The 21,588-nt window shown below is 59.0% G+C and overlaps 1 protein-coding gene across 1 annotated transcript; it reads right to left on the bottom strand.

Moving 5' to 3' along the window:
* Nucleotides 1-11,598: 11,598 nt before the first annotated feature.
* Nucleotides 11,599-12,859, bottom strand: NHLH1 (nescient helix-loop-helix 1). Its single transcript, XM_077886896.1, has one exon. The coding sequence runs from the start codon at nucleotides 12,161-12,163 to the stop codon at nucleotides 11,765-11,767; it is 399 nt and encodes a 132-aa protein (XP_077743022.1). The 5' UTR covers nucleotides 12,164-12,859; the 3' UTR covers nucleotides 11,599-11,764.
* Between the last annotated feature and the right edge of the window lie 8,729 nt (nucleotides 12,860-21,588).

The following is a 21,588-nucleotide window of genomic DNA, read 5'->3' as shown; positions in this document are numbered from 1 at the left end:
TAGAAAACTACCCCCCCAAAAAATAATAAATAAATAAATAATAATAATAATAAAAAAGAAAATTCCCCAAAATCAAACCAAAGAGGAAAAAAAAATGCCTATACAACTACAGCAGTAGCAAAATTTAGAAGTTGGTAAGCATCACGTGCTCATGGGGAAGTGGGGAACAGGATAATCCTGAGTTGCTGGTGTGAATCTAAACTGATAGGTCCCGTAGAGCAACTTAAAAGTGTCTTTAAACTGGGGCGCCTGGGTGGCTCAGCAGTTTAGCGACGCCTTCAGCCCAGTGTGTGATCCTGGAGTTCCAGATCAAGTCCTGCATCAGGCTCCTCTTGGGGAGCCTGCTTCTCCCTCTGCCCTTGTCTCTCTGCCTCTCTGTGTTTCTCATGAATAAATTTTAAAAAATCTTTTTAAAAAAGTGTCTGAAAAAAATAAATAAAAAGAATTTAAAAAGTGTCTGTAATCTGGTTCTACTTCTCGGAATATGTCACAAAAATAACCCTACAAAGGATACATAAAATGATATATTCAAGGAAACTCATTGCTGCAAAAAACTGGGAAACAACCTTGGATAATACACACACGGTAGGTAGAACATGCACAAGGTATATGTAGATTAAAAAAAGTACTCGTTCACCATATATTGTTTTTTTAAAAAATATATATTTTATTTATTTATTCATGAAAGAAACAGAGAGAGAGGCAGAGACACAGGCAGAGGGAGAAGCAGGCTCCATTCCATGCAGGGAGCCTGATGACCATATATTGTTTTTAAATTCCATCTCAAAAAAAATTTAAAAAAATAAATTCCATCTCATACATAAAAGTGGAGTAGAAGTTTGTGTGTGTGTGTGTGTGTATGTGTGTGTGTGTATGTTTTTCAAAGAGTTTTTAAAATTTTAAGACAGTTCAAATTGAGGAAGGGACAGGTGAGGCTAGGTGGGGAGAGACAGGTAGGGGGCCACTGCCTAGGGTCACACAGGGGACTCTGTAACCAGGCTCAAGGAATCCCAGAGGTAGAGAAATAGACACGATATTTACAGGAACACCTCTGTTTGTTCTCATGATAGTTACAAATCCACCTAAATATAGACATGATACTCACAACCCCCCCCCCCCCCATGATAGCAACAAGAAATTTATCAAGTTCCCTGGTCAGTTTCTTATAAAAGCCAGAACATAAAAGCCCTCAGTGACAAACCCTCCTGCGCCCCTCTGGTTTTAGAGAGCTCTTTTCTTTCCTTTCTGTTCTCACCTTCATTTAATAAACTTTCACTCTGCTTCACCCTTTTAGCCCCAAGCTCATTCTTGAGCTCCGTCAGACCAGAACCCTGAAACCCTGCAGCAAGATCCGCGTGCTAGGTTCCTTTGAGCTCCTTCACTGCCGGAGCAAGGGGACCAGGGACTGCTCTGGTTTCCCTGCCTTCTCTCTGTCCATGATGACCGAGGTATAAAGGGATCTGCTTCCCTGAACTTTAAGCTTCACATTATCCTGATTTTTCTTGATCTTGACAGATTTGGCATCCTAAGGCTGGCGCTGAACAGAGAGTCCTTGATTTCTTCCAATTTTGCAAGGCATGGCTACGAGGGGCACAGGGGAGGACACAGCAAGCAGCAAGAAATGAGGACAAAAAGCCTTAGTAGAGGTTTTTTCGATATTTCAGTCTTTTTATTGAAGTATGATTGCTGCACAATGTTACATTAGTTTCAGGTGTGCAATATAGTGATCCAAGTCTGGACCTACTGTGCGCACTGCAAGTATAGCCACCCTGTCCCCTTACAGCCCTGTTACAATATCAGTGACTATGATCCGTATGCTGTGCCTTTCATCCCATGACTTAGTCATACCATAGCAATAGCAGAATAGTGTTTTATTTCTCAAAGATTTTTATTTATTTAACAGAGAGAGCACGCACACAAACAGGGTGACCAGCAGGCAGAGGGAGAGGGAGAAGCAGGCTCCCCACAGAGCAGAGAGCCCTAGGCAGGGCTCCATCCCAGGATCCCGGGATCATGACCTGAGCCAAAGGCAGACGCTTCATCGACTGAGCCACCCAGGCTTCCCCAGGATAGTATTTTAAAGCACAATATTTAGTCAGAAGAAAAAAGAAAAGTAAAAGGAACAGAATAAGATAGTATTCCACAGGATTGTCCTGAAATCCAAAACACACAAAATAATATAATGTACTGATCAGAGATACACATATGGGGTGTGTGTGGGTTGATATAGGGTGAAAAAAGATGACAATAAATGAATATATGCCTATGGCAGGGGTGGCAAGGAACATGGGAACAGGGAGGGGAAAAGAGAAGATAGTAAAAAGGGAGGTGTGGATGGATTATTTAGTGTGCCTAAAGAACTGAGGGGTTGGGATCCCTGGGTGGCGCAGCGGTTTAGCGCCTGCCTTTGGCCCAGGGTGTGATCCTGGAGACCCAGGATCGAATCCCACATCGGGCTCCCGGTACATGGAGCCTGCTTCTCCCTCTGCCTATGTCTCTGCCTCTCTCTCTCTCTCTCTCTGTATGACTATCATAAATAAATAAAAAAAAAGAACTGAGGGGTTTAATTCATTATACCAGCTAAACAAAAGAACAAAAGCATTGTTTTACTTAAAACACATTGTATTTTTTAAAGAAAAAATGTAGAATAAAAGGAAGAAGATGAATTAAACCTTTTTTTTTTCAAGAGACCAAGGATATGAACAAGGTGATTCACAGAAGAAATACAAGCATCTTAGAAGCATTTAAAACTATTATCAATCTCAAAGAAAACCTTAGTTAAATATTCAATATTCCCTTTTGCCCATCAAATTGGAACAAATTTAGGACATCTGGGTGGCTCAGTGGTTGAGCATCTGCCTTAGGCTCAGGGCGTGATCCTGGGATCAAGTCCCACATCAGGCCCCCCTGCAGGGAGCCTGCTTCTCCCTCTGCCTGTGTCTCTGTCTCTCTCTGTGTCTCTTATGAATAAATAAAATCTTTAAAAAAATTGGAACAAATTTAAAAGAATGATAATATTCATTGCTATGAAGGATGTGAAAAAATGTAGATTCTCATGTGTGGTTGGAAGTACTGTACATTTTGGAGGGAAGTTTGGAAGTATCTACCAAAATTTTAAAGGTCTATTCTCTTTAATCCAGCAGTTCCACTTCTAAGAATCTACCTTCCTAAAATTCTCCCATAAGTATACAACTATATATGCATAGAACAGTGCGGTACACTGCAGCATTATTTAGAACAAAAGACTGGAATTAACCTAAATGTCCAGCAGCAGGAGGATGGTTATATGAATTATAATACATATGTCCCATGGAGAAGTTTAAAAAGTGAAGTTAGTCTATATGTACAGATACAAAAAAGATGTTTATAACGAATTGTTTTTAAAAAAGTAAGTTAGCAGTACATATTAAGTTTAATTCTAATGGTAGGGCAGCCCTGGTGGCACAGCGGTTTAGCGCCGCCAGCAGCCTAGGGTGTGATCCTGGGGACCCTGGATCGAGTCTCACATAAGGCTCTCTGCATGGAGCCTGCTTCTCCCTGTGCCTGTGTCTCTGCCTCTCTCTCTCTCTCTCTGTGTTTCTATGAATAAATAAATAATCTTAAAAAAATTCTAATGGTAAATGTACAATATAATTTTAAATGCATGCATCTGTACATTTATATGTATCTGCAAAATGTAAAGTCTTAAAGGATACAGACCAAACGGTTAATAATGAATTTACTTTTGCAGAGGGATGTTCAATTCATACCTACACAATTGGTATGGAGGGGTCAAATATATATATATATATATATATATATATATATACCAAATATACTGGTAAAAAATATATTTTTAAAAAAATTTATATATTTTATATAAAAATTATATATTTTATATAAAAATTATATATTTAAATATATATATATATATATATACATATATATATATATATATATTTAAGTAAGCTCCATGCCCAGCATGAAGCCCAAAGCAGGGCTCGAACTCCTGACACTGAGATTAAGACCTGAGCTGAGATCAACAGTTGGATGACTGGGGTTCCCTGGGTGGCTCAGCGGTTTAGAGTCTGCCTTCGGCCTAGAGCGTGATCCTGGAGTCCCAGGATCGAGTCCCGTGTCGGGCTCCCTGCGTGGAGCCTGCTTCTCCCTCTGCCTGTGTCTCTGCCTCTCTCTCTCTCTGTGTCTCTCATGAATAAATTTAAAAAAAAAAAGAGTTGGATGACTGAGCCACCCAGGCACCCTTTAACTCTACATAATTTAGTATTATTTGAAATTGTTAGGATAGGCCATATCTTACTTTGGTACTTTTTGAAACATTTTTTTAGAAAGAGAAATCCAGATCACACTGTCTCTGTCCCTCTCAAAATAAATAAATAACAAATAAATAAAATAAATTCTATGGTTTCTAGTAAAGTTGAAAAGATAAGGCAAAAGGATCCCTGGGTGGCTCAGCAGTTTAACACCTGCCTTTGGCCCAGGGTGTGATCCTGGAGTCCTGGGATCAAGTCCCACATCGGGCTCCCTGCATGGAGCCTGCTTCTCCCTCTGGCTGTGTCTCTGCCTCTTTCTCTGTCTCTCATGAATAAATAAATAAAGTCTTTAAAAAAAAAAAAGATAAGGCAAAGCTTCTGGAGAAATAGCTTATAAGAACCCCATCTGAAATGTCAAAAGGACTGGAATATATGAACAAATACATATTCTCAAGGTAAAATGGTAACAGGTGGTGGCTCAGCTGGTAGACTGTGTGACTCCTGATCTTAGGGTTGTGAGTTCCAGCCCCATGTCAGACGTAGAGAAGATTACTGAAAAATAAAATCTTTTCTAAAAATTAAAAAAAAAATTAAAAATGGCAACAGGGGGACATTGGGACAACTCAGCAAATTGAGGAGCAAAGTAATGAAAGTGATGATTATCCCAATATAACTACCATTTATTGAACATTGTTATGCACTAGCATTGGGTAAGGGCTCTACATGCTATGTCTGATGAGGAAACCGTTGCTCAGAGATTTCAAGGAGTTCAACCCCAGGTCACACTAAAACCCACATGGGAGTTGATAGATGATTTCAGTGCAATTCAAGGTGGGGAGGGCAGTCTTAAGAGACGCTGAGAGGCTCAGGAGGTGCTGAGCATGGGGCAGTTGGAAGGCACACCAAGTCATGGTATCCCTCTGCATCCCCGTGGAGTACCTCAGCAGGTAAGGTAGGAGGAGGAGTCACGTGAGCAGAGGCCGGGAAGTGGGGAACCATACAGAGTGTGCCAGAGAGCTTCGGACTCCTAGAGCCTTAGAGCACAAAGTGGGAAGCTGGATGGTGGTGTTGGGGGGGGCAGACAGACCAGCAGGAGACGCTCCCCAAAGGGACTCCGTGCCACGTTGAAGAATTCGGATTTTACTTGAGAAATAATGGGGAGCCATTAAAAGAATGCGGGTATAGAACTGTTGTGATGAGATCTGCAGTTTGGGCGGGTCAGTGCAACGGAGGGTCTGGAGGGCAGATGTCAGGGAGGAAGCCAAGGGGCGAGGAGACCAGCGCAGGAGAGCAAGGGTAGACGGGTGGACACAGAGAAAGAGCTGGGAGTCGGGTTTAGAAGATGGGTCGATGTTGGTGATGGGTCGGAGATGGCAGTAGAGGGACACAAGTGTGCAGCCTGGGCACCTGAATGTGGAGGGTGTCACTGATCTGTGTGAGGAACACCCCGGGAGAAGTGGGGTTGAGGGACGAGAGGAAAGGAAGGCCCCTTTGGGGTATAGGCGTTGCAGATTTCTGGGAGGCGTCCTAGGAAACAGGTCCAGCGGTTTGGCAAAAACCCAGAGAGCCAGCTTCCTCCCAGACCCGCCCCATGACGGCATCCCAGGCCTTTGTCCCACGCGCCTTGGACCGTCCCCGCCATGGCCACCGCAGCCCCACAATTCCCCACCAGCCTCTCCTCCTCTGTGGTCCGTTTTGGAGGGGAGCACTTCGTCCACAGACACGCAGGGATCCCTGTACCCCACTCTGCTCAACGCGCCCCCCACTCTGCTCCACAAGCCTCGTCCACAGCCTCGGTCCTCTCTTCTCTGCTCCCTCTGCCACCGCTTCAGTCCACGCTCCCGTGCTCGCCTGCTGACCTTGCCGTGACCTTGCCGTGACCTCCTAACACTGCTCCCGCGGGTCTCGGCTCAGCCCATCCCTCTGGGCAGCTAGTCTCACGGTGATGGTGGTGACCGTGACGCGGGGTAGCTTCTCTGGGCAACAGTCTCAGGCTGGGGCAGGAGAGGCCTGTCAGGTGCGCTCTCGGGAACACCTGGAGCACCTGTCCGCTGTAAGAGAGGCTGCAGCGAGCAGAGGGGGAGGCTGCTATGCGATGCCCTGGCCGGCACGCTGGGGGCCTGCAGCCGAGCCAGCCCTTGGCTGTCCAGGGACTCTGACCCCCCCCAACAGTCCTTGCACGCGACTGCTCCAGGGAGGGAGCACGGCCTCACACGGCAGCTGCCTTCCTCCCAGCCTCTCCTGAGGAGGCACAAGCAGGGAGTCGCGCTCCCGCAGCTGGGGAAGCGGGTGCCCCTGTCCAGAGAAGGAGGAGACTGGGGGGGCGGGGACTCGGCAGCACAGCCCTGGGGCATAGAATCTCTGCAAACACCTTCGGGACCGCCAACCCCTCCCGTCTCCAGAGCCCAACCCGGATGGGACCTGACCCCTCCCTCACCAGCACCTCCTCCGGTGGGTGGCTCCTTCCTCTCCGCTGGATGGTAGCACGGGATGGTGGCGGGTGTCCTCGTGCGCCCCCCACGGCGCCGTCTGGTGGTTCAGAACCTAGAGTGGGTCGCGCTGGCCGGTCACTAAGCGGATGGTGCACTGAATGACATGGGACTGGCTGACGGAGGAGACAGACACGGGTCACAGGAGGCAAAGGTAGGCGCGCCACATGAGTAGGGATGGAGGGGAGGGAGGTGGCTCTGGGTTCAGGGCCCTCCCCGCCGCCCCCTGCACTTGGGCATGAAGCCGAGGCCCAGCTTAGGGGGCCCTGAGAACCCCACGGAGAGCCAGAGCAAGGCTCTGAGCTGTGGGCAGGTGGGCAGGTGCCGGCCAATCACTGTCACCCGTGGAGAGCCGCGTGGGGCGAGGGGAGGAAAGGAAAGCGCGGCCAGCTTGTCCCGCACCTGGAAGGCACCCTCACTCCTCCGTGACCCGACACAGGAGCAAGTGCACCTGTGCCCCAGGGCAGTGCGCAGAAGCAGCGAGCGCCCCACAGCCAGGACATGCACACGGACACGCACACGGACACGCACCAAGTGACACGGACACAGCCAGGAAGAAATCCCCGGGGAACCGGTACAGCATTAACACATTTAAACGAGACCCCCATGACCCCCAGGCCCTCTCCTCCCTCCAGTCCCCATGCACCTTCCAGAAACTCTTGACAAGAACATCCCTCCAACTGCGGCTCCCGCCACAGCCCCCCCCACCCCCCTACCCCCACCCTTTGTCCTCACCTGGGGGGCCGCGGTTTGGGACACTGGGCCCACAGGCAGGCGGGACGGCTCCGCTGGCCTCCAGCAGGGGGCGGTGTCCAACAGGCGATCGTTAGAGAGCCGGGAACCGGGCGTCGGGCTGGCCACAGGGCAGACAAGCCGGGTCCCCACCCCGCGAACGGTGACCCCATCCCCCCGCGGGCACCTAGCCCACTTCCTGGCTCAGCTCTCCAGGCTCACCTTCCAGGAGACCCAGCTTCGGGACCCCCTCCGCCACCCCCAGCCTCTTGTCCCCTCCCGCTCTGTCTTGGTGTCCAAGGTTGTCGGGACGCTGAGCTTTTGGTTGGACTCCTGAACGTGGGGAACCCACACCCGGGCTTGATTCCAGGGCGCCCCCTCTTGGGGGGGATGCTGTACCCTCACGGGCGCCAGGGCGGACCCGTGGCTCTGGCTGGATGTCAGGCCCCTTCACCGCCTTGGCCTGGCACCCTGTGCAGTGCACAACTGTCCAACAGTACAGGTCGCCCCTGCTACTTGCTGCCCCCTGCTGTGCCGCTTAGAGGATCTCATTTCATCCTCTAACACCCCTGGGAGGCAGGGCTTTCTATGCCCCCCACTTTACAGGTGAGGAACCTGGACCCGGGGAGGGCGTGCGGTCGGCCTGTTACGGCACAAAGAGTGAGGTGAACCTGGAGTCTGGATGCAGGTCCCGTGGTGCGGGCTGTGGCCTTGCTGTCCCCTCCATCACAACGCGCTGTTGCTGCCTCCTCCCGGCTCCCTCCCAGACCAGCCTCCGACGTGGCCGCCCCTTACCTCCCTCCTCCCGGGCACAGGCTGCGCCCAGACCCACGAGCTCCGGAAAGGACGCGAGGAGGGAGCGAGCGGCAGAAAGAGGAAGGGGGGAGGCCCAGCCAGGACGACAGGGGACCCGGGCGGGAGGGAGGTGGGCGAGAGGGAGGAGCCCCCGTGCCCAGCCTGGGAAGGGGCACAGGCAGGGCGTCCATTGTGTGGCACAAAGGGCCCATATGCCCGGTAGCCTACGCAGCGTGCGGGGGTGTGCGCGCGAGTGTGAGTGCGTGTGGACGGGGAGGAGTGGCCGAGAGCCCCCTCACGCTCAGGCCCCTGGGCCTGCTGGGGGCTCCGCAACTGGGGGGCCTTGCTGAGCGAGGGCAGAGGCCGGGGTCCGTGGCTAGGAGGCAGCCCGACGGCTGGCGGGGGCTGGCAGGGCCCGACGAGGGCAGCCTGGGGGGACGGTCCGGGTCCCCCCTCCACCGGCCCACCTGCTGGGACGCCTGGCCCTCCCACAGTCCCTCCTCCCCCCCTCCCTGCGTGGTAGCCCCGGGCTCCCCCGTCGGTCGGTCCTTCCGTCTCCCAGGCAGCCCCTGCCCCCAGCTTCTCGGTCGGTCCCGCGGAGCAGAGCGCAGCCGAGGCCAATTGATTATCTGAAGAAATTTGGAGCTGCCGGAACAGCTGCAGCCGCCCCTCCCCGCCCCGCCCCGCCCCTCCCCGCCCCAGGCCCCGAGGGAGCCCCCAGCACAGGGCCCGGGAGCCCGGCTGCCTTCCAGCGGGCCGAGCCACAAGGGGGGCAGGGGGCCGCGGGCCAGCAGAGGAGGCCCGGCCGCCCGCAGCGGGGGTCCGCTTACCTGCCTCCACAACAGAGGGGCCGGATTCAGTGACCCCCCAGGGCCCGCGTGCCCTGCCACCCGCCGCCCTGTGTCCTCATCCCCGGGCTCAGCACCTCCTCCAGCCCAACGGGCAAGGGCAGGGGTGCGCGGGGTGGTCCTGCCCCCCTGCTCCCGTCACACCCCCGCCGCCCGCGAGCCCCACCACCAGGCCACCAGGAACGTCCGCCTGCCTCGGTCCGTCGCTGCTCCAGCGGTCCTGGTTCCTGGCCCCACGGCACTTCCGCCGCCCGATGGCCGCACCGGTTGAGAGGTTGTTCCTAGAGTTAAAATCCACTTCCCGCAACGTCCTCCCGCCCGTGTGGTTGGCTCCCCAGGGCGGCCCGGGCTGTTCCCCACCCGCGGCTGCAGGTGAGGGCCTCCTGCCCCTACCGGGAGGACGCTGAATCCTCCGGGGAGCTGTCCTCCTGCACGGTTGTCTCCAGACCTTTTGCCATCTTGGCCACCAAACGGAATACTCGCTCGTTTATCCACGTTCTTGTTAGACTGTGAGGCCCACGGACTCTCACCCGGCGGCCTGGGTCACTCCAGGGAAGCAGGGCGTTGCAGGGCCCCACAGGAGGAACCGAGGTTTGAACTTGACCTCTGTCTCTGCCTGACTGTGTGACCTTGGACGAGGCCCACCTCCTCTCTGGGCACCCACCCAGCTCACAGACAACGTGGAGGAGAGGCTTCGTGTCATGGCTTTTCCCAGCAGCATGGACTTACAGACACATGTTTTACTTGGGTTCCACTGGGAACTCGAGCTCTTTCTCAGGCCCATAGAGAGCAGAGCAGAAGCGCAATATCAGAAGGGCCAGAAAGTGGCACCCGGTGCATACCAAGATGGAGGGACGTGGGGTGGGACTGGGACCAGTGTGTTACACCCTTCCCTGCAACCTCTTTACTCTGTGGCCCCTCCTACTCTCTCCCCGTTTACCCACCACGCTGAGCTCTCAGGGCCCCATCAAACAGCCTTCAAAGCCGAGGACCCTCCATGCCTAGGCTAGCTTCCCAACCCAATCGAATGATCCACAGCCATACCTGGTGCTAGAACGAGGTCACTTTAATTTTTTTTTTTTGTATGAAATTGGAAATGCAACGGGAGGGGGTCACACACAGGACACAGGACACAGAGCCTGGAGGCCCACTGTTGGGGGTATGAGGAAGAAGTGAGAGGTCATGGGAGAGGGCCAGAGAGAGAAAAAGGCAGGCAGGACGGGGTGGAACTGTCTGGGGGGAGGGAGCTACAGAAGAGCCCAGGAGCCCTGGAGCTGGGGCAGGGGCACCATCCCAGAGGACTGGGTGTCCGGACACGTGGATCTGAGGAAGAGGTGTGGGTGTGGTGAGCAGAGAGGATCTCCCCACACACACTCCTGGAGTTGCAGAAGGAGTAAGAAAGAGGAAGGAGAACCAGGGAGGAAGCAAGAGAGGCCCAGCTAGGGCTGCCAGGAGCTCCCTCACTCTACCCCAAAGTGCACAACTCGGCAATAAATAGTAATATTTATAAATAAATAAGTAAATAAATAGACAAATAAATAAATAAATACGTAAATAAATAATATCCTTGTAGAGCACAGAGTCTGGTGTGAGGGAGGAGGGAGCGTGGGAAGGGCAGTGGGCTCACTTCTTCTATGCCGGGCCTCGGCCCTTCATTCCACTGCTGACCCTGGGCTGCCGTGAGCAGACGGGCAAAGCCACATTGGGGGGATACAGAGAGCCTGGGGGTGGGGAGCGGGATGGGGGGTGTCTTCCTTTGCTGAAGGTGAGCTGAAGGAAGGGAAAAAGTATATATCAAATGAACTGGCCCTAGGTCCCAGGGAGCCGAGCATCCCCCCTGCAGCTGAGGGAGGAAGCCCTGTGGGTTTTGCGCTTGTTCCCAGGGGGCTGGGAGGAGGAAGCAGCTGTGAGGTCTGGCTCCCCCACTGCCCGGGCCCTCTGCTGAGCTCGGGGCCAGCATCCATCCTCCAGGACCTAGGGTTTCCTTTCTGTGGCTGCACACAGGGAGGGAGAAAATTGGGAGGCTGGGCGGGAGGGGGCAGGGAGCTCAGAGAGGACAAGGCACTCAGTACCAAGTAAGATCCGAGGTCTGCATGTGCTGAGCCTCCGAGAGAGAAAACTCCCCGTCACTCGCGGCCACTAAGCCTCCCCTGGCAGTTGTTGCTCCGGAGAGCCCTGCGTGGCCTTGCCTGTCCCCCTGGCCAGCAGCGTGGGGCCCAGAGGTCTGAGAAGCAGCCCCCTTCCTGGGCCCAGGCCCCCTCCCTCCCTCCCAGGGGCAGGAGAGGCAGGGAAGGGATGGGACACAGAGACAGGGTCCTGGGTGGGAGAGGGGGCAGCCCTGGAGAGAGCCGGGGAGGGGGGGTGCTTAGGAGGCCCTGCAAGGACTGGACCCTGGCAAACACTTGTGACCAGCGCGGGGGGGGGGGGGGGGGGGGTGGGGGGGGGGGGGTGGCGGGGTGGGGGGGCCCACTGCAGATGGTGGGAGGTACCGAGCATCGCCTTGGGGGTGGGGACAGGACCGAGGTGAGCCCAGGTCGTGCTCCACCAGCCCCAGCCCCAGCCCAGGGCGCCCTGCCTGCACCCCGGGGGCCTGGGGGACTGGGTGCGCGCGCCGGGTGCAGGGGCCCGTGGAGGCGGGAGGCAGGCCCGGTCAGACGTCCAGCACGTGGTTCAGGTAGGAGATGTAGCAGATGGCCAGGCGCAGGATCTCGATCTTGGACAGCTTCTTGTCGGGGGGCAGCGTGGGCAGCAGCTTGCGCAGCTCTGCGAAGGCCAGGTTGAAGGCTTCCACACGGATGCGCTCCCGCGTGGCGTGTGCTGTGCGGTACTTGGCTGTGGCCCGGCGCCGGCGCCGCCGCTCCTCGCGGCTCAGGTGCTGCAGGTCTTTGCGGGCCGCCTCCCCCGGCTCCAGCCCCCGGGCCTGGCCAGCCGGACCCCCAGGCCCAGCCCCGTCGGGGCCCGCCCCGCCCCCGCAGTCGCTGAAGCCCGACTCGGTCTCGGAGTGGGTGGGAGGCAGGTCCAGCTCCACCGCGTCTGAGTTGAGCATCATGATGGAAGGCCCCTGCCCAGGAAGATCGGGGTCCCCTCCCCACCCCTCCCGCTGGGAGCCTGCGAGCCGCTTGTGGGAGGGGCAGGAAGGGCCTGAGGGACTGGGGTCGGCCACTGAGCTGAGGAGGTCAGAGCCACTTCAAGGTCCCATGGTCAGGTGTCCAGTCCGGAGCCTGGAGGAGAGAAGGGGGGATTGATTGGGGCGGAGGGAGGAAGAAGGGGCAGCTCGGCAGATGGGGGAGCAGAGGAGGGTGCTGTAAGAGTGGGGGAACAGCAGAAAGGCGCCGAGGGGACAGGCCGGTGGACAGGCGCAAAGGGGTAGGAAGGAGGAAAGATGGTAAGAAGGGGAGAGAATCCTAGAAGGGAGCAACAGGAAAGGAGGAGGGGTGAGGAGGGGCGGGGCAGGGTAAAACCCAGCAGGAGGATTAAAGTCCCCAGGCTGGGCAGCTCCTAGAAGAAAACACCGGGAAGCGTCCTGACATCGGACTTGGCAGTCAGTGATTTCTTGGCTAGGACGCCCAAAGGAAGGCAACAAAGCAAAAGTGGACAAATGGGATTCCGTCGAACTTGAAAAGTTTTCCAAGTCAAGGGACACAAGCAGGGGAGTGAAAAGGCAAGAGCTGCGGGAGAAAACACGTGCAAATCATGCATCTGATAAGGGGTGAGTATCTGGAATATTATAAAGAACTCTGGGGCAGCCGGGTGGCTCAGTGGTTTAGCGCTGACTTCGGCCCAGGGCGTGATCCTGGAGACGCAGGATCGAGTCCCACGTCGGGCTCCCTGCATGGAGCCTGCTTCTCCCTCTGCCTCTCTCTGTCTCTCATCTCTCATGAAAAAATAAATAAAATCTTAAAAAAAAGAACTCCGACAGCAACAAAACATCAGACCACTCGATTAAAAAATGGGCAGAGGACTTGAATGGACATTTCTCCAAAGATGATACACAGATGGCCAGCAGGCATGAGAAGATGCCCAACATCCTCATCACCAGAGAAAAGCAAATCAAAACCACAAAGAGGGGGTCCTGGGTGGCTCAGTCGATGAAGCTTCTGCCTCTGGCTCAGGTCATGATCCCGGGGTCCTGGGATCAAGCCCCGCATCAGGCTCCCCGCTCCAGGCCGCTGGGCTCCGTAGGGAGCCTGCTTGTCCCTCTCCCTCTGCTGCTCCCCCTGCTTATTCTCCCTCTCTCTCTCTCTCTCTCTCTCTCCAATAAATAAATCTTTTTAAAACAAAACAAAACAAAAACCCACCATGAGCTAAAATGTCACCCCCATGAGGACAGCTGCCATCAAAACAAAAACAAGACAAGATAATAGGTGTTGGTGAGGACGTGGAGAAACCGAGTCCCTTGTGCTGTGTTGGTGGGACTGTGAAACGGTGCAGCCACTATGGAAAACCTAATGGAGGCTTCCCCCAAAAGTTAAAAATAGAACTACCAGATGATCTAGCAATCCCACTTCTGGATAGTAGCCAAAAAAAAAAAAAAAAAAAAAAAGGAGGAAATCTGCACTTCCATGTCACTGTAGTGCTACTCAGAATAACGAAGGTACGGAAACAACCCAGCTGGGTTATCTTCGTCCATCCACAGCTGGCCACATAGAGATGTGGAGACATTCAGTGGAATATTATTCAGCCTTAAAAAGGAAGGAGATCTGATCACATGCTGCAGCATAGACGCAACTTGAGGACATTGTACTAAAAGAGAGGAGCCTGTCACGAAGAGACCAACACCGTATGATGCCACGGATCTGAGGTGTCTAAGCAGTCAGCCTTACAGAAACAGAAAGCAGAATGGTGGTTCCCAGGGCCTGAGGGGAGTGGGGGGAAAGGGGAAGTGTTCAAAGGGTGTAGAGTTTCAGATTTGGAAAATGAAAAAGTTCTGGGGAATCTCTTTCATCACCGTGCGAGGATACTTAACACTACTGAACTCTGCACTTCAAATGGTACATTTTATGTTCCATGTTTTGTTTTGCTTTTTTTAACCATCATACAAATATTTTATGATAATAAAAAGAAAGAAAAAATAACTGAGCAAAACTGGGGTCACAGCTCAGGAGAGGTTGGCCGTGCCCCTACACCTGCCCCAGTTGTGATGGGAGAGCTGTGGCCTTGCCTCCCCTCCCTCCCAGGGCCCCTCTCCAGCCTCGCGGCCTCTGGGGGGGGGAGGGGATACGCACGCAGATTGCCCATTGTAGGGTGGACTGGGACATATGGAGCTCGGCACAGCTGCCCCGGCGCCATCTCTGCCGGCCCCCACCCCCAGCATGACCGCCGCGACACCTGATCCGACCGCCCTGTCCACTAGAGTCAAGGGATGGTATCTCTTCTGACCACGATGCCCTGCTCAGGGTCAGCCGGCCTCTCCCTCGGTCCTCAACACCCTCAGCCCTGGGCTGCCACTCCCTGGTGCTCTTGGGGACTCCACAAAGGCGATGAGGGGAAGGAATCCTGGAGTCCTCCCACAGCCCAGCATCAGTTCAGATGTGGCCTGCAGCGGGGGGTGGGGGGTGGGGGGGGGATGTGCCAGCTTCTAGGAGACTTGGCTAAGGTCTGCTTGTCCCTGGGGCCAGCGGAGGTTAGGGTGAGGCAGCAGGCAAGGGGCTGGGAAAGGCTTTGCTTGGGAGAAGTGTTGAGCGGGGAGAGTGGGCCACTCGCGTGAGCCCAGGAAGCAGGAGCGCTGAGCTGCCGTCCCTTCCCCTGCAGCCTGGTTCTCCTGCCTGCTGGACTCCTCCCCGGGGTCCCCACCCCCTCAGGGGAGACAGGCTCAGTTGTAGCTGACAGGTTACTAAGTGCGGGAGGGTGGTGGGTGCGGGGGCATCCTCGTCTGACACGCACACGCACACGCACAACCATCACACAAAACAGAAGGTGGTCAGTGCTGAAATTCAGGACACGCTGCGCATTCCCAGCTCCAAGGGAACAAGAGGGATGACAGCAGCGTGACAAGCCCCGGGGCAGTACCTTCCAGTACGTGGTCACTGTCCCGACTGCCCATCCTGCGGGCCTCAAGCGCGGCTATCACAGCGCGGTCCTGCCCCTGCCCTGGGCCGGCGGTCCTTCCCCTCTGATGGCCCTGCCCTGCCCTCCCCGCCACACCCTAGTGTGACCCCCGTCCCACCTCCACCTGGCCCCGCTGTTCCCCCCCAGCTCCAGTCCCGGCAGCAGCTTCTGTTTACCCGTTCAGTCCTCACCCCACAGCCACTTCTGGTCCCAAAGTTCCAGGCTCCAAGGATGGGGAAAGCGGCAATCCCAAGCAGCCGGGGAGGACCTCCAGCCCCACGTCTGCCTGCCGTGCTCCCCGCCCCCGGACTGGGGACAGACGCAGAGAGTCCAAGGGGAGGAATGGGGAAGAGGGCGTGCAGGGACGCAGGGGCGAGGCACTGGGGAGGGCTGGGAGGGGGCTCACCCACCCCTCCCCAGCCCACAGTTCTCCCTTTACCTAGGAAGACCCTGGGAGGGGATCCACGCTGGCAGGACAGGGGGCAGCGCTGACGGCCCCAGGCTCCTCTGGCTGCTCAGAGCTCATCCGTCTGCAAAGTTAGTGACCAGCTTTCTAGAGCTCTCGGGGGCGGCCTCGCGGCGCGGCTGTACAGGCTCCGGGGCAGATGAGAGGGGTACACATGGTGGGGACTGAGGGCCCAGGGGGAGGGGGAGGGCTTGGCCAGGTACGGGGCCAGCGCACTCGAACACACGCACATACACCCGCACGCACTCACAGACACGCATACACACCTGAGCTGGCCCAGCCCTATGTATATATATGGAGATACACACACACACCCCCGGCTCTCCATTGGCTGGCCCGGCCCCCCCGCCATCAATATTAAACAGCCAGGCCGGGCAGCCATTGGCAGGGGGACCTGGGAACACCCCCCACCGCACCTCCGGGGAGCTGGGGGTGGGGGCTGGCCCTGGGGGGGGCAGGGAGTAGGGGAGCGGGGACATCTGTTCTCCATGCATATTTCATAAGCAAGAAATGGAGAGCCGGGGGAAGGGGTGGGGCTGGGGCGAGAGCCAGGGCAGGATCACAGATGAACCCCGTCCTCCCCACCCGAGGCGGCAGGGACACAGCCCCCAGCAGGCCAGAGCTAAGAGCCCAGGGCCCATTCTGAGGCCCAGCGTGACTCTGGCGGCCCCTTCCCCCTCGTCCTTACCCCGGGGGAGGCTTCCCCGAGCCCGGCACAGGGAAAGCTAGAAAAGTGCGCGCGGGCAGCACCCAAACGCCGGAGGGGACCCGAGGGGCCTCGCTGTCGCCCAGCTCTCCGCCTTCGCCGAGCCGGTGCCCGCGGACCCGTGGGCAGGCTGCCCTGGCTCCTGCCGGGGCCCTGCCCCCGTGCCCGTCCCCCGGGGACCCGGTCCCCCACGCCCTCCATCCCAGCCCTGGTCTCCCTCCCACCCCGGTGCCCAGAGGAGCGGGGTCGTCTTCCTGACACAGCCCGCCAGGAGTTTCTCTGGGCCGCCCCCCCCCCCCCCCCCCGGGACGAGGGGCTCCTGGGAGGAAAGCAAGGGCCCAGGGAGGAGGAAGGACGGGGACAAGGCGTGGCGGGCGGCAGCGGGGAGGTGCCGGGGCAGCAGACAGCGGCAGGAAAAGCAGCGACAGAACTGTCTGCAAACAGGCATCGATGACGTCCACGCGGGCAGCCCGGCTGCCTGCAGCCCGTGTGTGCGTGTGCACGCGCGTTCGAGCGCGAGGGTGCGTGTGTGCTGCAGGGCGGCAGGAGCTGGGAGCGAGGGAAGCGCAGGGCGGTGCGGGTGGGCTCGGGTGTCTAGCTCTGTCCCCCTCACCCCGGCCCGGCCAGGGGGTGTCTTCCCCAGGCGCCAGTGAGTTTCCAGGGTGGAGGGGCTGGGAGCACTCGCGGGGCAGCGGGCTGCTGCGGGGGCCAGAGCCCCTTGAGCCTCAGCCGTCCTTGTCTGTAAAATGGGGTCAACTGTAGCTGCTTCTTAGGTTGCCGTGGAGATTGAGTCACCGCATAAAGGGCGCCCCCCCTTAGGAGGGGCACAGCCCACCTGCAGGTTGTTGGCGGCATCGCGTCTCCCTGTTGCTGATCCACCCCCTCTGGGCTTTCTGCGGGCGAGGCTTCCCCAAGGGGAGTCCTGCGAATCCTCCCCGGGCTCCCCACCCTCCTCAGCCCCAGGTCTGGGAGGAGCCAGCTCCCACCTGGGCAGGCCCAGACAGGTGCCCAGGCGCCAGCAGATGGGCCGAGCCGGAGGGGAGAGGAGCTTGCCGAGGGGGCCGGGGGCAGGGGATCAGGTGGCGGCTCAGATCTTGCATCATCATTGCCATGGTGCTGATTAAAAACCAATCTCCACCTAATGAGCCCCCAGCAACAGCGACTCTACCTCCCCCGCCCCCTGCCCTCAGCCCCGTCCAAGAAACTGGGAGACGGAGAGACCCAGGAGAGAGGGAGAGAGCGCGGGGTGGGGGGGAGAGGAGGGGAGCGGGCAGGGGTGGGGCGGTGCGAGCACTGTCGGTGGGTGACACGCGCGGGAGGCGGGTGTGCAGGGGGACATGAGAGACACCGGGGAACCGCCGGGATGGGGGGGGGAGACCCGGGGAGTCAGGGATGACCCTGCAGGGTGCTGGGGAGATGCAGACGGGAGGAGGCAGCCACCGAGGTGGTGAGGGAACAAAAAATGCCGAGGACGGGAGACAAGGCCTGGGACCCAGGGGTGGGGGAAGGGAAGCAGGGGGCTGCTGGGGTGGGGGGCGGAAGGCAGGGAGGACCGGCCGGGCCGGCGGCTTCCCTCCTTGTGGCTGCTTGGCTCTGATGAGTGAGGCCCGGGAGACCGTCGCCCCAGCCAGCCCCCAGCTGTCCCCTCTCCAGGGCCGCTGCTGCTGAGGGGCTGGGGCCTGCCCTGGGGCCCGCGCGCGTCACCCAGACCCTGGGCTCCCCCGGCCCCTGTCTTCTCTCAGGGATTCAACTTCTGTTCCTTCCGGGGAGTCGCCAAGAGGGAGGCAGGCCCGAGGTCAACGGGAGCCACGAGCGCGGAGCCCTTGCTGCAAAGAATAATTCTAGGCAACTGGGAGCCGGTGGACCTGGGTCCCCAGCCTGGTGACCTTGGCCAGCTCATTGATCTTGACTGAGGCCATCTAGTCCCCGGCGACATGGGGAGGTGCTGTCGCCCTCACAGGGGACGTGCCGGGCAGCGTGCTCACCCCACCCCGACACCCGGGCGCGACTTGAGGGTGGCCAGACCTGGAGCGGGGGCCTGGGCTGGGGGTGCGCTGCCGCCCTGCGTGTGCGGGCCCTGGGAGTCGCTTCCTCGGGTGGCCCCGCCTGGCCCGGGGCACAGCCTTGGAGGCGAGGCCGGCTGGAGGCTGGAGTGCGGGGAGGGCGCCCCCGGAGGGGGGAGGGCCTGGAGGAGCTGGGAGGCAGTGGCGTTGGCAGGAGAGGGGGTGACATATGTGGGGAGCCCTGGGGACCCGCCCAGGCAGCGGCTGGCGGGGCGAGCAGACGGCGTTAACCCTCGCCGCGCCGCACCGCCTGACCTGCCCCGGCAGTGGCCCCGCTGCGCTGCGCCGCGAGAGCCGGTTCGCGTCCCGGTGGGTCCGGAGCGGCGGGGCCGAGGCTCCCGGCGGGGCTCCCGGGGGCGCCCGGCCCTTCTCACCTCCCCGGGCCCCCGCCCGGCCCGTCCCGCCGGCCTCCCCCGGCTCCCCTCTCTGTGCCTCGGGAAGGTGACAGCGGGTCTCCACTCGGGTGCACCGCGCAATCTGTCACTCTCTCGGCGGCCAGCCCGGCTGGAGGCCCCCCTCTCCCGCGGCCGCCGGCCCGCTCCGCCCGCCGCCGGCCCCCGGCCTCGCTGCCTTTGTCTCCCGAGGCGGCCCCGTCTTTCTTCTCGCCTCCGCGCTCACCTCTCCTCAGCCCCAGCCCAGCTCCAATCTCATTAGGGCCTCCTACCACTGCCCCTCCAGCCTCCCCTCCCCCTCCCCCTCCATCTGTCTTCCCCGCAGCTCTGCTCTTTGTGTCCACCCATCTGTCACCAGCAGCCCCGGGCCCAGTCCCCTCGCAGCCACGCCCGCCGGCCGTCCCCCCCTCGGCTCCCGTCCCCGTCCCCGTGCCGGCTCGGGCCGCCCCACTTCCTGTTTCCCTGAACACTTTATTCTTCGCAGGTGGCCCTGCAGCCCCGTTTCTCCTTCCCTCCCGCCGGCTCTCTAGGTCCCCTCTGGAGGGGTGGGCAGGAGGGGACCCCAGGGTCCCCGGCCCCGCCCCCGCGCGGCCTGCCCGCAGGAGCCCGAGACTTACTCGCCGTTGCATCATCTCTGGGCCTCCTGAGTGGCCCCTGCGCTCCTGCCCACGCGGGGGCCGGGGCTCCGGGCTGCCTGTCTCCACCCGTCTGCACGCGGACTGTGGGCCCCCTGCCCCTTCTGCATGTGCCTTCAGGTGGGGAGAGGGGTCAGACCTGAGGCGCCTCTGAACCGCAGCCTGCATGGGGCTCGGTCCCAGGATGGGATGCCCAGTCTCAGAGTCACTTTAGCTTCAATCCCACCCCGCCCCCAGACTCCTCTCTGGGTCCCGGGGTTCCAGGACATAGGTGCCCCCCAGGCCTCCCTCTCCCCCGGAAGGAAAACTTCCTAACTACCTTAGAAAGTTCAAGAATTGATCAACCCCCTTTTTTCTTTTTTAAGAGTTTCTTTATTTGAGAGAAAGAGCTTGAGGAGGCAGAGGGAGAAGCAGATTCATGCCGAGCATGGAGCCGACCGACGGACCCACCCACGGAGCGACCAGGGGCTGGATCTCACCAGCCTGAGATCATGACCCTAGATCGTGACCTGAGCTGCAACCCAACGTGTTTGCTGCTTAGCAGGCTTAGCCGGCTGAGCCACCCTGGTGCCCCAACAATTGATGAGCCTTTTAATCCTGCCATCCGAGCAAGCGGCAGGGCCCAGGACAGCAGCCGCGCAGTCCACCTCCCCATAGTGCAGGCGGCATGGAGGGGACGGGAGGCCCAGAGCCAGGATGCCCTGTCTGTGGCCCCACAGAGTGGCCCTGAGCTCCCCGGTGACAGTGGGCCCGGCCCAAGCCGACCTTCTGCACCCTGAGCTCACCTAGAACCTGGTCCTAGTGCGGGTTGTGCATGGGGCACGTGCTGCCCTGATGTTTGTCTGGTGTGGCCTCCCACCTGCCGTCTAGGCCCTGCATCCCAGGGAAGGCGCCGGATCTCAGGATCTCATCATAGCCGTTTGCGACCCGGGGGCAGCGCCCTTGCCCACAGCCGAGCTCGATCCACATTCGTCACTGCCGTGCCTGCCAGTGCACGTGAAGTGTTCTAGTCTCGGCTCAGCTCTAATTTGCTGTGACCTTGGGCGAGCCACTCACTCCTCTGGCAAACGGTTCCCTCTGTTTATTAAACGAGTTAGACCGTGCATTTTCAATTTCTGTGGTTCTGTGAAGAAACAGAGTCCTGCTGAATACGGTGGGATGTCGGGCGAGCAGCAGACTCTGGATGAAACGCCTCCTCGCGGGCTGTGCCCTCGGGAGTGGTGACCCAGATGTGGGGACCGCGGGAGTAGGCCCTTCGCTCAGAGAAGCCGGGGGAGAAACAGCAGCTGTCAGGGCAGCCTTGGGCGTGGAGACAGGGGCTGCGGGAGGCAGAGACAGCAGCCCTGGGGCGGCGGTCAGCAAGTCAGCCCCCGTGGGGGGGCGGTGGGCGTAGGGAGGGGACACATGTTGCCCGGGTTGTGCCAGGCCCCAAGCGAGGCGGGGCAGCCAGGTGAGGACTCAGCCTGTGGCCCTGACCTGCTGCCAGCCAGTCCCATGGGGTGTCGCCCCGGGCAGGAGCTGGACCCAGGTCTCAGAAAAGGGGCCCTCAGGGCGTCAGCCCGGGCTCTGTGCCCCTCTGCAGAGCTCGCCTCCCCAGAAGCCACGGGAAGAGCCCGGCGTATCGCTGGTCTCTGTGGGGGCTGTGGGGGGGTGGCAGGGAAGGCAGCAGTGAGCTGGTGGGCACGGCGCCCACCCTGCTCAGCCCCCACGCTGGGACCCCGCCTGCGCTTCCCGAGCTGCCAGCAGGACCAGGACGCGGCGCTCAGTGCCCGGCCCGCCGGGACGCCTGTTGGCCGCGGGAGGCGCGGAGGCGGCCGGCACCGGTGGCAGCTGCGCCCTGCCCACTGCCAGCACGGGCCTGGGCCTGGGGGGGGGGCAGGCTTCGTGGCCACATCCCGGAGCCCAGATCTGCCCCCCCCCCCCCGGGGAGCTGGGGGACCGGAGGGGCCCGAGGGAAAATCCGCCGCTCAGCCTGGGTCAGGAGCAGGCCTCCCCGTCGTTGAGCGGCGACGCGCCCACCCTAGCTGTGCTCCCAGGAGGACCCAGAACAGGCGCCAGGGTCTCTGTCGAGGGGAGTCGCAGCCTCGCTGGCTTGGGCCTGCAGGACGCCCGCCCGCAGCAGCAGGCCCAATGCCTCCGCTCGCCCCTGGCCCCCCTGGCCCGG

This window comes from Canis aureus, chromosome 38 (genome assembly GCF_053574225.1).
Source record: "Canis aureus isolate CA01 chromosome 38, VMU_Caureus_v.1.0, whole genome shotgun sequence".
Taxonomy (NCBI): Eukaryota; Metazoa; Chordata; class Mammalia; order Carnivora; family Canidae; genus Canis; species Canis aureus.
Note: the sequence above shows the minus strand (reverse complement) of the source record. Positions and strands in the feature narration are given on the sequence as shown.

Excerpts from the sequence above, each read along its gene's own strand:
- NHLH1 (XM_077886896.1), bottom strand. The coding sequence starts at position 12,163 with ATGATGCTCAACTCAGACGCGGTGGAGCTGGACCTGCCTCCCACCCAC.